This window comes from Cervus canadensis, chromosome 21 (genome assembly GCF_019320065.1).
Source record: "Cervus canadensis isolate Bull #8, Minnesota chromosome 21, ASM1932006v1, whole genome shotgun sequence".
Lineage (NCBI taxonomy): Eukaryota > Metazoa > Chordata > Mammalia > Artiodactyla > Cervidae > Cervus > Cervus canadensis.
In genome coordinates, this window is record NC_057406.1 from 20,094,639 (window position 1) to 20,110,642 (window position 16,004).

General features: G+C 35.7%; 1 protein-coding gene across 3 annotated transcripts; it reads left to right on the plus strand.

Annotated features, from left to right (window-relative positions):
• The first annotated feature begins 2,994 nt into the window (after positions 1–2,994).
• Positions 2,995–12,503, plus strand: LOC122423737 (natural killer cells antigen CD94-like). Of its 3 annotated transcripts, XM_043441073.1 has the most exons (8): positions 2,995–3,065; positions 4,912–5,022; positions 5,578–5,676; positions 6,468–6,521; positions 7,605–7,706; positions 8,361–8,503; positions 11,046–11,152; positions 11,727–12,503. In XM_043441073.1, exons 2-8 carry the CDS (start codon positions 4,953–4,955, stop codon positions 11,827–11,829), a joined length of 678 nt encoding a protein of 225 aa, XP_043297008.1. In that variant the 5' UTR covers positions 2,995–3,065; positions 4,912–4,952; the 3' UTR covers positions 11,830–12,503. The 3 variants fall into 3 exon arrangements, with proteins under 3 accessions (XP_043297008.1, XP_043297009.1, XP_043297010.1); XM_043441074.1 differs by lacking the exon at positions 7,605–7,706; XM_043441075.1 differs by lacking the exon at positions 4,912–5,022.
• Positions 12,504–16,004: the final 3,501 nt, after the last annotated feature.

A 16,004-nucleotide genomic window follows, 5' to 3' on the forward strand; every position in this document is an offset into this window, starting at 1 on the left:
CATATAGGTAGCCATTAGCAACTGTGATAGGAATTTCAAATATTAATCTATCTGGACATAATACAGTTTGCAAACAGCTTACAAACACCTGAGAAAAGAAGAGAAGTTAAAGGCAGAGGAGCAGGAAAAGATATACCCAACTGAATGCAGAGTTCCAGAGATTAGCAAGAAGAGAAAAAGTCTTCTTAAGTGAACAATACAATGAAATCGGGGAAAACAATAGAATGGGAAAGACTAGAGATCTCTTCAAGAAAATTGGAGATACCAAGGGAATATTTCATGCAAAGATAGGCAGAAGGGAAGACAAAAATGGCAAAGACCTAACAGAAACAGAAGAGATTAAGGAGAGGTGGCAAGAATACCCAGAATACCTGTACAGAAAAGCTCTTAATGACCCAGATAACCACAATGATGTGGTCACTCACCTAGAGCCAAACATCCTAAAGTGTGAAGTCAAGTGGGACTTAGGAAGTTTTACTAAAAACAAAGCTAGTGGATGTGGTGTTATTCCAGCTGAGCTATTTCAAATCCTAAAGGATGATGCTGTGAATGTGCTGCACTCAAAATGCCAGCAAACTGGAAAACTCAGCAGTGGCCACAGGACTGGAAAATGTTTAAGTTTTCATTCCAATCCCAAAAAAAGGCAATGCCGAATAATGTTCAAAGTATCCTACAATTGCACTCATCTCACATGCTATCATTATGCTCAAAATCCTTGAAGCTAAGCTTCAGCATTACATGAATAGAGAACTTCCAGATATTCAGGCTGGATTCAGAGACGGCAAACAATCAAATTGCCAACATCCATTGCATCATAAGGAAAACAAAGAAATTCCAGAAAAACATCTACTTCTGCCTCATTGACTACGCTAAAGCCTTTGACTGTTTGGATCACAATCAATGTGGAATATTCTTAAAGACATGGGAATACCAGACCACCTTACCTGCCTCCTGAGAAACCTATATACAGGTCAAGAAGCAACAGTTAGAGCTGGACATGGAACAATGGACTGTTTCCAAATTAGGAAAGGAGTACATCAAAGCTGTATATTGTCACCCTGTTTAACTATTATGCAGAGTACATCACATGAAATGCTGGGCTGGATGACTCACAGCTGGAATTAAGATTGCAGGGAGAGATATCAACAACCTCAGATAGCAGATGATATCACTTTAATGGCAGAAAGTGAAGAGGAACTAAAGAGCCTCTTGATGCAGGTGAAACAGGAGGATGAAAAAGCTGGCTTAAAATTCAACAATCAGAAACCAGAGATCATGGCATCCAGTCCCATCACTTCATGGCAAATAGCTGCAGAAAAAGTGGAAACAGTGTCAAACTTCATTTTCTTGGACTCCAAAATCACTGTGGACAATGACTGCAGCCATGAAATTAAAAAGCCCTTGTTCTTGGAAGTAAAGCTATGACAAAATTAGATAGCATATTTAAAAGCAGAGGCATCACTTTGCCGACAAAATGTCCATATAATCAAAGCTATGGTTTTTCCAGTAGTCATGTATGGATGTGAGAGTTGGACTATAAAGGCTGAGAGCCACAGAATTGATGTTTTCCAGCTATGGTGCTGGAGAGAGTCTCTTGGACAGCTAGGAGATCAAGCCAGTCAATCCTAAAGGAATTAAACCCTGAATATTCATGTGAAGGACTGAAGCTGAAACCAAAGCTCCAATACGTTGGCCACCTGATGCAAAGTGCTGACTCATTAGAAAAGACCCTGATGCTGGAAAACATTCCATGCAAAAGGAGAAGAGACCCACAGAGGAGTAGATGGCTGGATGATATCACTGACTCAAAGGACATGTAGTCATGTGTGTGCTGTCTCTTCAGTCATGTCCGACTCTGTGACCCCATGGATGGTAGCCTGCTAGGCTCCTCTCTCCATGGAATTTTCCAGACAAGAACTGGAGCGGGTTGCCATTTCTTTCTCCAGGGGATCTTCCTCAGCCAGGGATTGAACCCAGGTCTGTTGCTTCACAGGCAGATTCTTTACCATCTGAGCCAGGGCAGCCCCTCGACAGACATGAATCTGAGCAAACTCAGGGCAATAGTGAAGGACAGGGCAGCTTTGCCTGCTGCAGTCCACAGGGTCACAAAGAGTCAGACACGGCTTCATGACTGAACAACAACAATAAACTGGTATATAACTACAGATTTACATTCCACTTTTCTAGATTTTAGAAAGCTAGATAAAAATTAGATGACAGTTAAAGTTTAAAATGTATTAACTTTTCTGAATTAGGGACAAGTGTCCTTAAATCGGAGAAGGCAATGGCACCCCACTCCAGTACTCTTGCTTGAAAACCCCATGGACGGAGGAGCCTGGTAGGCTGCAGTCCATGAGGTCACTAAGAGTCCGACACGACTGAGCGACTTCACTTTCAGTTTTCACTTTCATGAATTGGAGAAGGAAATGGCAACCCACTCCACTGTTCTTGCCTGGAGAATCCCAGAGACGGTGGAGCCTGGTGGGCTGCCATCTATGGGGTCGCACAGAGTCAGACACAACTGAGGCGACTTAGCAGCAGCAACATCCTTAAATATAAACTGTTAATGGAATTATGATTTCCTTCATTATAATAGAAATGACACAAGAAATTGTGAGGAAAAGAAATAAATAATGCCTAGATTTAGCAAACTTATCTAAAAGTAAAACAAACATTGAAGTTACTCTTGACAAGACGTAGATGTTCAGCTTTGATGAATGAAATGAAAGCTAGTTAACAGCCTGGTGGTCATGTCCTTTGCTCCCCAATATCTTTTAAAAAGTGAAATCAATTCTCAGAGGTACTCGCCAAAGGACAAACTAACGGATACACTGCATATCCAAAAGCTCCTATATTCTGGAGCTGTGTGATGAAATAAACTCTCTTCAAAATACCTAAGTGTAAGAATTTCCTGTTTCAGTGACACGGTGATGAAAAATGTACTTTTTCCACTATTGTTTCACTCTGGGCTGTCACAGGGCAGTCTGTGAAGACCACAGACATTGTTTGATTATCACAGTAACCTGGCCACTCAAGAGAAGAGGCAGGACTCTGGTCTGTAGAAGGTATGTGTTTCCCTCTCCTTCCTAATTCCTCATGTCATTTAGCAGGAGATTACAAATGCTAATGTTGTTTGACTTAGGGACAATTGCTAAGCAAACAAATTAAAGAGATAATGGTATCTGTAATTGATATTTTGGTATTTTAATTTTGGGAGAAAATAAGAATAAAATATGAAGTATTTGGGAAGATCTCTTAAAATGTTCAAATTCTTGGCTACAGATATTATTCAGGTGAATACATACATGTATAACTGCGTTTGTTAATCAATGCAATTTAAAGTGAAGTATCATGAGCATCAGGACAAGGAACAGTTAACACTGTATTTTGTCATCAACAGACATATACTTAGATATATTATTAAATATTTAACTCAGCCCTTAAAAATAGATTCTTAAAATGGATTCATAGAATTGTTAATGGCTAATAGAATTCCTCACAGATCTAGTTGAAATAAAAATCAGGATGTGGTACCACCAGTAAAATGCTGGATTAACTCAATTATACACAATCAAATGCTTTATAAAAACTTGATCATAATATTGAAAAAAGATAAATCACACTAACAGAGATTTCTGTCTAATAAATTATACTGCCTGATATAAATAATACCATGGCAATTGTATTAAAAATAAGAAATAAAATAAAAGTCAAATTTAATATTAGGTGTTTTACATGCTTTATATCATACACATTTTTATTCTCATTTTGGATTGGTAAACTCGTTTGCTAAATACTAAATAATTTTTAAAGGTCATACATTGTAAGTTTCAAAGCCGGAATTCATTGTAGATTGCACTGACGACAGAATCCATTGGACTGAATTATTAAGGCACATTATTGACTTATTATAACTGCTGATACAACTAAAGCTCCCCTCATTGACTTAACAGCCTCAGGATCTTCCTGGAAGTTTGTACCAACATTGTTCTTCAATAAATGATTTATGCTTTTTCTTATCATTGTATGATTTCGTATCTTAGCCATTGTCAATTGTCAATTACTCATGTAAAATAAGTGTTTATTTAACAACATTTTAACCTTGTTTTGTCTTTATATGATAAAAAGTTTTGGAGAATTTAATATGTCATGTACCATTTTTAACATGTAAAATATTTATTTGATTTTTTAATGATTTCTTAGAGCTCCATAATCACTCAAAATAGAATTATTTGATAGCATCTCATTCCCTTTTCATAAATGGATGTCCCAATTAAAGCAGTTTAGTGCAGAGTGTACCATGTATGCAATACTGCTATTCGCTCACCTTTAGAAAGCTGTCTTTAACTTTTAATGGATTTTAAACATATCTATATAATTCATGCATTTTTTTCCAATATGGACTTTTAATTTGAACAAAGTTAAAACAGTTTTAAAGGGTTTCTGTGAAATTTGACTTTCAATTGATCAGGATATTACTATTCATGAACTTTTTTAGTTATCTATTAATTTTCATTGTTCCAATAAAGAAGTAACATTATGCCAAATAGAGAATATTTTTTTTAATATTTATTTGTTCTTCACTGACTGATGATTGGTTTACAATATTGGTTTGATTTCTGTCATACATCAGCATGAATTAACCATAGGTGTACATATGTCCCCTCCTTGAATCTCCCTCTTACCTCCCGCCCATTCCCACCAATCTTGGTTATTAAACACCAAATACTATTTTTAAAACTACTTACTCTATCCTGAAACAGTTGTCTAAAGGTCTACTGAAATGAGAACCAAACTTGGATTTGCTCAGCTGCTAAATGAGTGCTCTTAACTGATCTCACACATCACCCAGTTTAACCCTTCAAGGCTTCTTGTGATTTTATACCCCATTTATTAACTACTTATGTAAAGTTTCCATAGAGCACCATCCTTGACATTAAACAGCCAGGGAGATGAAGAACCAAAAGGAAAACTACTCAGAACCGAGTCTGGTTAAGGACGGCAGGAGACAGCAAATGAGAGGTGAGATGGTGAAAAGATCAATTTTAGCAGCTGAGCAGGAGAAAACCTACATGGAATTGAACTTTCAAAATGCCTTTCATTATGTCAATGGAATGACAGGCACTACCACTGCAAGTGTAAGCATTTACCTGCTTACATGATTTTGTTGATGAGGCTTAAAGCTGGAGTTTCAAATATAGCATTCTAATATGACATATGTGCTGTGCTGTGCTTAGTCGCTCAGTTGTGTCCGACTCTTTGCAGCCCCATGGACTGTAGCCCAGCAGGCTCCTCTGTCTGTGGGGATTCTCCAGGCATGGATACTGGAGAAGGTTCCCATGCCCTCCTCCAGGACTACCTACCCAGGCATTGCCGTAATTTGTAGTCTTTGATCCAGAAATTGTGAAGCCTTCTATTCACTGAAAAAGGAATGGTATATTCTGGGAGGAGGATTGCAATGTTGTTTTGGGGTCCAAGTGGATGTCTTTGAATTCTCATGGATGTGGGATCTTTTGTTCTTCTAAAATAACTGTTTCCATCACTCCTTTCTCAGTGTTTCCTTTTCTCTCCCTGTAGATTCACCATCAGCTCGAGAGAAGCTCATTGCTGTGATCCTGGGAATCATCTGTTTTGTCTTGATGTATACTATAGTGAGAGTGATAACTTTTATTCCACGTTAAGTCAGGTTTTGAAAGATTATGATTGAACCTTTCATTTTAATGATCGTCAGTGCTTCTAAAAGTTCATATTATTATGGAATAGAACTCTTATTTTAATGTGTGCATTTAGCTTAAGTATTGAAGGGTTATTCTGAGATTGTGCAAAATATAAATTACAGAATGATTGTAGGGAAAATTAAATATATACACAGGTATTTTCTGATTTCATAACTCATAGATATACTTTAGGAAACTTAAAAGCCTTATTGAGAAAAACAAATGAATTCTTGAGATTGCTTGAACCAAGTATTGTAAGAGGTGGTGGAGTCTCTTCTCTAAGGTTTTTGAAATATACACACCCCAGGACAGAGGAGCCTGGTGGGCTGCTGTCTATGGCAGTCAGACACAACTGACGCGACTTAGCAGCCGCTGCAGCAGTCTTCATTACCTCATTAATTATTCTTAAAGCAACTTTTTCCAGATCATCCTAAATCCTAAAAACACCATGTTTAAACTAAAAACTAAAATTATTATGATTTATTTAAGTAAAGTCGCTCAGTCGTGTCCGACTCTTTGCGACCCCATGGACTGTAGCCTACCAGGCTCCTCTGTCCATGGGATTTTCCAGGCAAGAGTACTAGAGTGGGTTACCATTACCTTCTCCAGGGGATCTTCCCGACCCAGGGATCAAACCCGGGTCTCCCGAATTGCAGACAGACGCTTTACCGTCTGAGCCACCAGGAAGCCCCAATTAACTTATTTAACTCAAGTTAATATTTTAAAAGATTACTTCCATTTTTTTTCTAGGTAACCAAATATCAGAACAGAATAAGTCCTCTCCAGTAACAAAGCTCCAGAAAGGTACAGAATGATTTCAAACTTCTAATATAAATATACTTTGTATTTTGTCTCTCTCTTAGGCTAGGGAAGATAGAAATAGATTTTGGGGTAGAACATAAATTATAAATATTCCTAAATATTCATCATGAGAGGCTTTCTCCCTATGCAACAATATGATCACCATATCCATTATAGGCAATTGACTTTAATTTTATCTTGCTATAAGACATAAAAAATATTGTTGTTCTAAAACAGAGGTTTTTAGTATCATATCTAAGAAACCATTGCCTAATACAGGATCATAACTTTCACCTATGTTATCTAAAGCATTGTTTTTACTTCTTCATGTTTGTGCTTCATCCATTTTCAGTTAATTTTCACATGTGACATAAGGGAAATATGATATATCTTTCCAACCATTTATTTGTCTTGGATTTTCAACAATTTTGTTTTTAAAGTATATGTTTTGCACCTTAGTTAAATATATTTCTGGATATTTTATTATTTTTGATCTATTTTAAGTGGAACATTTTTCTTAATGCTATTTTCAGGTTACTCATTGCTCGTGTTGAGATGACAAGCTTTACCTTAAAAATCCAACTACCTTAGCATCCCTAAAGGCTTTTTCATGATGTAATTTGTGTCTTCCTTATAGTCTTATCTCCATAAAAAGCACAGGAATAAAACTCCTGAACATTAACTGACATCTTAAAATTTAATTTATGCCTTTTAGTCTGCCCCATGTTATGTTTTCCTGGAGCTAATGAGGTACTGATGTCCCCGAGACCTCAGTTGGTAAAATATCCGCCCACAATGTGGGAGACCCCGTTTTGATTCCTGGGTTGGGAAGGTCCCCTGGAGAAGGGATAGGCTACCCATTCCAGTATCATTGAGCTTCCCTTGTGGCTCAGCTGGTAAAGAATCCACCTGCAATGTGGGAGATCTGGGTTCAATCCCTGGGTTGGGAAAAATCCCCTGGAGAAGGGAAAGGCTACCCACTCCAGTATTCTGACCTGGAGAATTCCATGGACTGTATAGTCCACGGGTCGCAAATGGTCAGACATGACTGAGCGACTTTCACTTCACTTCAATAATGTACAGTAGAAGTTTTCCAGGGCCGACTACCAGAGCCTCCATTGGACAATGGAACACAAGAAAATTCCGCATCTAAAAACATGACTTTCAAAGAGAAACCACTTAGTAGAGGTATGTAGATAAAGACTGAGACCAACCAGTATCTTCTTCTCAGTCAGTTGATGACTTGCTCAATTTGGATGTTATTTTAGACTCAGCCAATTGTGAAGTCCAACTTTCATTTTGATTTAATTGGGGAAAAAAACTTAATCTTTCCCAGAGGTTAGATTCTCCTCTATACATGATATATTCTTTTAAATCACCATTTCTCAAAATAATATTTTTTTCTGCCAAAAAATTCTACATATCTTTTAGCACATTTTGTAATCATTATTATATGCTCTCATATGGGTATATAGATCAGGCACTAGGTTAATGTATCAATACTAAGTTAAGATCAGCTCTGTACCTATAGGTTTTATTCAGTCTAGAGAGTTCAAAGAAGTTGTTTTCCCCTGTGAAGTCATCTCTGTAGAGGTTGTGAGGGAAGACCGTATTTTTCTAAGATTTATTTCCTAGAGAATTTTACTAATATTATGCATATATTTGGAGGGATGTAAGTCATCTTCCTAAGGCCAGGAACTTCAGAAATGAAGTCCATCCATGTCATGAAATCAATGGCTTTACTAGGACTAGAAACAATTCCTTAAAGCTAAGTTCCAGAGCATTCCTTTCCAGATACACACTGAATGGTCTCCGGACATAAAACACTCTTTTGTTTTCAAGGAAACGAATGTAAAAGTAAATGGTCGTGTTGTGGACAGAAATGTTACTATTTTTCGGATGAATTGAAGAACTTTGAAGAAAGTAAAAAAATCTGCAAGGAAATGGACTCCACACTTCTTAAGATAGAAGATAAGGAAGAACTGGTGACATATTTCTGTTTTCCATTTCACACTGTGTTAATTCGGCCATCTGTTATTGTTATTATTATTATTTATTTTTTTTTTTTTGGCAGCACTTGCTCTTCCTTTCTACCTTGGGCTTTCTTTAGGTGCAGCGAGAGGGCTTCTCATTCAGGTTATTTCTCTTGTTGTGGAGCATTGGCTCTAAAGCGCGGTCTTAGTAGTTGTGGTGCATGGGTTTAGTTGTTCTGTGGCATGTAGAATCTTCCTGGACTGGGGAGCCAAGTTGTGTCCCCTTCACTGGCAGACAGATTCTTAACCACTTAACCTACAGGGAAGTCCTGTTGGCTAAATTTTAATGCTTGATAATATTGAGTGTCTGTAGTTTACATTTGTAAGTTGATTCAGATCCAGACAGTACTCATATTAAAATAAAATGTACAAGTAGAAATGAAATTAGAATTTCATTTAATTCATCTAATTCATCCACAAATAGAATTTTTCCAGTATAATAATGTAAAGATGAACATGAACCAATTAGAAAAAAAATTGCTTAAAATATATCATTTTATTGGAGATAATTGTATTTTCATACAGATAATTTCATGGAATGTAGCTTTCTCCTCTCTGAAAAGAAAATGTCATTTTACTTCCAACAAATCAAGAAATACAACATTACCACTGAGTTTGAGGAAAAAAACAAAGAGCTCTATGTGAATTTAAAGTTGAAGATCAATTAATTCCAACTCACACTGAATTTTGCCTCCTACTAGTTTCCAATAAAATTGAACTAAATATTTCCTGATACTTATCATTATCTTTTATTTGAATAGAGAAATAATTTACTATTATTCTTTCAAGAAATATAAATACTTACATTCCAGGTTGATGAAAAATTTTTAATATTATCCTCTCAAAAATAAAGAGGCACTAAGAGTCCTTCAGTTTTCTGTACTAGTCCATTACCCATATCCTTGGCTTTTAACAACTCATAAATAGCTATAAAAATATGAACTTGAAAACCATCAAGAAAACAAAGCAAATTTGAACCCAAAAAGAAGACATTTGTAGAGTATGAACTAACCTCCTTTTTACTCTAAGGAGGTTCCCTGATGGCTCAGATGGTAAAGAATCAGCCTGCAATGCAGAAGATCTGGATTTGAACCCTGGATCAAGAAGATCCCCTGGAGAAGGGAAAGGCAACCCGCTCCAATACTCTTGCCTGAGAATTCCATGGACAGAGGAGCCTGGTGGGCTCAAGAACTAGTTTTAGAGTCACGAAGCCCTAACCTTTCATGCATGGTATCTTCATCAAAAATAAGTGCATCTATGAAAACCGTGAAATTGAATGTCAGATTTTATGAATATATATGTAATTTTTTTCTGGATAGAGGAACTAAGTTTTTGCCATCTTCACTATGGGAAAACAAACAAACAAACAAACAAACAAAAACCTAAGGGTGAAAATTAAAGCAGAATAAGGAAACAGAATTTATAGTCAGAAACCCTCTATTTGACTCTCTTTCACACATTACTTTGCTTGTAATAAAGCTGGTTATATTTTATTTCCAACATATTTTAAGAAGATCATATCAGATAGTATATATGCATTGTTGTTGTTATTGTCATTTAGTCACTCAGTCATGTTTGACTCTTTTGGGAACCCACGGCCTGTAGCTTGCCAGCCTCCTCTGTCCATGGGCTTTCCCAGGCAAGAGTACTGGGATGGGTGGCCATTTCCTTCTCCAGGGAATCTTCCCAAACCAGGGATCAAACCCTCATCTCCTTCATTAGCAGGCAGGTTCTTTACCCCTGAGCCACCAAGGAAGCCCCAGTGTATGTGCATACATGTTGTAAACATTAACATACAAGATGAACATCAGTTACATTTGTATTTATCAAGTAATTTCCAGACACCTGTATAAACATCTCATCTGGTAGAATAAGGACCACTTCTTCAAGATGCTCACTTCACAAAAAATAAGCACAGTAATTGTGAAACAAAAATTTAAATGACATTGGTAAAAACCTCACATCTATCACACCTGGACCTCAAAATGCAAACCAGTTTTTCTCAGAATTTGTTCTTGAGCTACAAGTATCAGTTTTGAAAGTAAATTAAGATATTTCAGTCTGAAGATTAAATAAGATAGGTACAGGACTTCCCTAGTGTCCAATGGTTAAGATTTTGCCTTCCAACGCACGAGGTATAGATGTGATCCCTGGTTAGGAAGCTAAGAGCCCACATGCCTCTTGGCTAAAAATCTAAAGCATAAAACAGAAGCAATATTGCAACACAGTCAGTAAAAGCTTTAAAAAATTATCCACAATCAAAAAATCTTTTAAAAAAAAGATAGGTAAGCTAAGAGAGTGTTATTTTATGTCTCATTTATGCCACTATATTTAATAAATATAACTAAGAGTCTATTATTTGAACAGAATCAGGATGAAATTGATCTTTATACTTTTTGTTACTCAAAATAATAAAAATATTGAAAAGATTATTATTTCATTCCAAAATTATAAAGACTTTTTTTCTCATAGAATGTATCTTTTTTTGTTGCAGAACTTCATTCAAAGCCAACTATCTTATTTCTATTGGATTGGATTATCTCATAAAGGACCCAGAAATCAATGGACGTGGGAAGATAAATCAATGCCTTTTCTCAAATTGTAAGTCTCTGGAATAGATAGTAATTAATAAGTTCCATATTCTAGCTTATGTTTCAAAAAGTATAAAGGAAAATGCACACATTCAATATGTAGACAAATATGCATACATATATGGACATGCACAGGTGGCTCAGTGGTAAAGAATCCACTGGTAATGCAGGAGACACAGGTTTGAGCCTTGTATCAGGGAGATCCACTGCAGAATGGCAACCCACTGCAATATTCTTGCCTGGGAAATCCCATGGACAAAGGAGGCTGGTAGACTGCAGTCCATGGGATTGTAAAGAATCGGACCTGACTTAGCAACTGAGCACACACATGGGCATTTCATGTACCTACAGACACACACATACAAAGAATTTAAGTTCAGAAAATGAGTATATATAGAAAGGGAGGATTTTCAACTTGGTTGCTATAATCCTCATAAAGTATGCTTTAGGAAAGGCTAGGGAACCAAGAGATAGTTTCTTATAAGGAAAGAAAAAAAAACCCTTCACTTTAGACCAATATTTCTTATGTTTGCATTCGTGAATGTCTATTTTACATTATTTATATGCTTTTATTTTATGTTAAGTGATTGGAAAGAGTCAAATGGAGGAAACTGTGCATATATTAAAGCAATGAAGATGTCCGCTTCTGACTGTTCCAGATTCATGCACTTCATTTGTGAGAAGTAGATAGCTTGTCTTGCTACCTAATGAAACAACAACCAAAGACACATACAACAACTTTCCCGTATAAAAACTCAGACCCTTGGAAGTCCAGTCTGTATATCTCTCATTTCAGAATGCTTTGTTATGGGCTGCACCTATATTTTAGCTTGATAGAGATACATTGTGGACCCTCCAGTTCTGCCTCTTTCAAACATAGATCCCAGATCACACCAGTTATGAGCACAGGTTGGCAGAGTGAGAAAGTATCAGTGTTTCTCAAGAACCTTAGGACTGTGTAGTCAATTTCTGCAACTCACACAGATTTAGTAAGTAATCTTGCAAACTGTTGTCACTGTCATGTACATTTTACCTGGGATTTAATGCCAGGAATAAGTGAAGTCATTATATTGTATCAATTGTATATGCATTTGCTTGATTCCTTACATTTTAGCAGAAAGACAGGATACTAACTGGAAAGAAAATAAATAGTATCTTGAATCAGATCCAAGTTTGTGACCTACACCACAACTAACAGCTTGAGTGCTTTCTGGCAAGTCCAAACTTCTGGGTGTGTTTCCATATTACAAAGTGGCTGTACCATTTTGTATTGTATTAGCAGTGTATGACAATTCCATTTGCTTGTGTCCTGCCAACATTTAATATTGATAATCTTTAAAGCTATTTTTAATAAAGTTGTGGTATAATAAAGGTGTGCTTATATTTGTATATCTCTAATGAATAAATGATATACAGCAACTTTTCATATCATTTCATTAACCACAGATCTCCTATGGTAAAGTACTGATTAAAGTATCTTGCCTGTTTTTATTGGATTACTCACTTTCTTATTAGTGAGGCACTATAAGAGGTACTACTATAATAAGTGTTCTTTCTTTACATATTTTGGATGCTAATATTTTATTAGACATGTGATTTATAAATATTGCCTTCCAGTATACCTTATATTCTCTTAACATTGTTTTTAGAAGTTTAGATGAGCAGAAGTTTGTAACTAGATGAAGTGCAATTATTGTTTTAAATTTACATTTTTATATTTAAGAAGTTTTTAATTAAGAAATCTTTAATTAATCTGAACTTGAAATTTTCTCTCCTATGCTTTCTTCTAGAAGCTCTAAGTTTACACTGAATTTTATGTTCCATTTCAAGTTAAGTTTTGTATATAGTGCAAAGTAAGGGTTGAATTCTTGAAAAGATTTTTTTGCAAATAGAAGTCTAGAAACTTTAGCACCACTTTTGTGAAAATTGTACTCTTCTGTTAAATTACCATGGCACTTTTGTCAAAAACCAATTGACCATTTATGCATGAATCTATTTCTAAACTTTCTACCCTGTTTCATTAATCTGAATATCTGCCTTCTTTCACCAATATCTTGATTACTGTGAATTTATAGGAAGTCATGAAGCGATGTGAGTTCTTCCGATTTGTCTTTTTCAAAATTGTTTTGGCTTTTTTTATGCGAAGAAAAAAAAAGTTTACTTAGTGGCCAGTTTTTATTATCATTCCATTACCTGGTATGGTACATAAAATCTTAGCTATTTGAAAGAAACAGCTGATTCTAAGATAGGGTGATTCTAAGGCTGATTCTAAGAAGAGCCTGGAGATTTCTGTAGTTCTAGAAAATGAAGAAGTACTTAAATGATGGAGGTATGTCAACAGGATTGAGGAACTAGGTAAAGAAATTACCAATGGCCAAAGCTGGAACAATTTAAGCAGCAAAACCAAAATAAGAAATAGCATTGAATTATAACCCCAAAATTAAATATCCATGAATACACAGTAGTTTAAAATAATTGAATGCTTAAGTAAATGAGGGAGATGAAACAAATCTCCTGTGCAGAAAAATTCTAAATAGATAATGTAGATGCCATTGCCTAAAGGTGATGGGACTCCTTATTCCTTAAGTACTTATTGCACATAATGATTTCCTTCCAAAGAAATTATTATACAGTCAAATGGAAAGGGAAAATAAGAGTAACTTTAGAGTGGAAAATCTGACAAACACCACCTCAGTGAGCAAAGGTAGCATCAACAGTGGTAAGTCATGCTCACAATCTGTTCTCTTGATGTGATGTGATAAAATTTGCACTTTGTGTTTCTCCCCCAAACTTACAACCCCAATCCACAAATGAGAAAAATGTCAGACATTTCCCAATGAGGGATAGTCTAAAATATATCTACCTAATACTTTTCAAGACTATCAACATCATCAAAGAGAATACAGAAAGTCTGTAACAGCCAAGCAGAACCTAAGGAGACATGATATCTAAATGTCATGTGGTTACCTGGATGGGATCCTGGAATACAGAAAGGACAAAGCTAAAAAAATTAAGGAAAGAAGAAACTATGGAATAAATTAAGGAATAAACTATGGATTTTAGTTACTAAAAATGTATACATGTTGGTTTATTATAACAAATGTGCAAATGTTTTAAAGAGGAAATTAGTACAGAGTATACAGAACTCTATACAATCTTCAAAGCTTTTCTGTAAATGTATATCATTCTAAAAAATAAAATGCATTTTAAAAAATTAAAATCAATGTGTAAATTTCTACAAAATAAATCTTACTCTGTTTCCCATTTTTTAACTTTTTTTAATTGGAGGAAAATTGCTTTACATTGTTGTGTTGATTTTTATCATACAGCAATGTGAATCAGTCATAAGTATACATATATCCCCCGCTCTAGAACCTTCCTCCCACGTCCCATCCCATCACACACCTCTAGATTGTCACAGAGAACCAGGCTGTGTGTTTCTGATTTTGATTGACTTAAATTCATAGAGCAATTAAAGGAGAAAAGAAATCATCATAATGTTTTGATTTCCAGTTTAGGAACATAGTTTATTTAACAATTTGTCTCTCTCAACTTTTCTCGTTAGTATTTCATAATTTTCAGCATAAAAATGGTGCACATGCTTTGGTACATTTATACTATCAGCTTAATGTTTTTGGTACTATTGCAAGTGATACTTTTTGTTTATCCCAATTTCCAAGAATTTAATTTTAGTATATGTAAATATAACTGATTTTGATATGCTGTTCTATCTGAAACTATGTTTAACTTATGGTTAGTTTTAGGAGGATTTTGGAGATATTTTGGAATTTTCTAGGCAGACAGTTTTGTCATTTTGCAAATAAACATAGTTTTGTTTTCTCTTTCGAAACTATGTGACTTTTTACAATAGAGAAGTAGAGTCAATGGATATAGTAAATAAATTAATGGTTACCACCTAGACAGCAATTAATGATGCAAAGAACTGGCTCATTAGAAAAGACCCTGATGCTGGGAGACATTGAAGACAGGAGGAAAAGGGATGACAGAGGATGAGATGGTTGGATGGCATCACTGACTTGATGGGTATGAGTTTGAGCAAGCTCCAGGAGATGATGAAGGACAGGGAGGCCTGGTGTGCTGCAGTCCACGGGGATGTAAAGAGTCAGACACGACTGAACAACTGAATAACAACAACAACAGAGGATAAGAGGGGAGCAATAAACTGGAATATTAGCATTGACATATACACATTGTGTGTGTTAGTTGCTCAGTCATGTCTGACTCTTTGTGACCCCATGGGATGTAGCCCACCAGGCTTCTCTGTCCATGGGATTCTCCAGGCAATAATACTGGAGTGGATTGTCATTCCCTTCTCCAGAGACTCTTCCCAACCAGGGATTGAACCCTGGTCTCCTGCACTGCAGGCAAGAAGAACTCAACTCAATACTCTGAAATGGCCTATAGGGGAAAATGAATCTAAAAACAGAGTAGATACAGGTTACTCCTAAGACAAAACAAAACAAAACATGTCCTCCCAAATATATGTTCATGAGTAACAGCCTGTTTGACTCTCAACATCTTTTCCTCACATAGTAGACTTCAAAGTGCACAGTCAATGTTCAGTGAAGACTGTGGAGTCAAAGATACCCCTCTATTTTCCACATGATTTACTATGAATGTATATTAATTTCTGATTTATGAAAATATTTTAAATGAATGAAAACAGGATTGATGTCAGTGAATCACATAGTGTCAATATACAAATATTTTTTAAAAGTTTTAGATGAAGTTGTGGACAACTAATACAAAATAAATTACTGAGGAAATTGAAAGTACTAGTAGTTAAAGCAATAAAAGCCCACATTTTTCTTGAAAAATATTTGTATAACCTGTAGACATAG

Coding starts and splice junctions, on each gene's coding strand:
- LOC122423737 (XM_043441073.1), top strand. CDS start 4,953: ATGAAGAACCAAAAGGAAAACTACTCAGAACCGAGTCTGGTTAAGGAC. Junction 5,677..6,467: donor AGTGATAACTTTTATTCCAC/GTTAAGTCAGGT, acceptor TTTTTTTTCTAG/GTAACCAAATATCAGAACAG. Junction 7,707..8,360: donor AGAGAAACCACTTAGTAGAG/GTATGTAGATAA, acceptor TTTGTTTTCAAG/GAAACGAATGTAAAAGTAAA.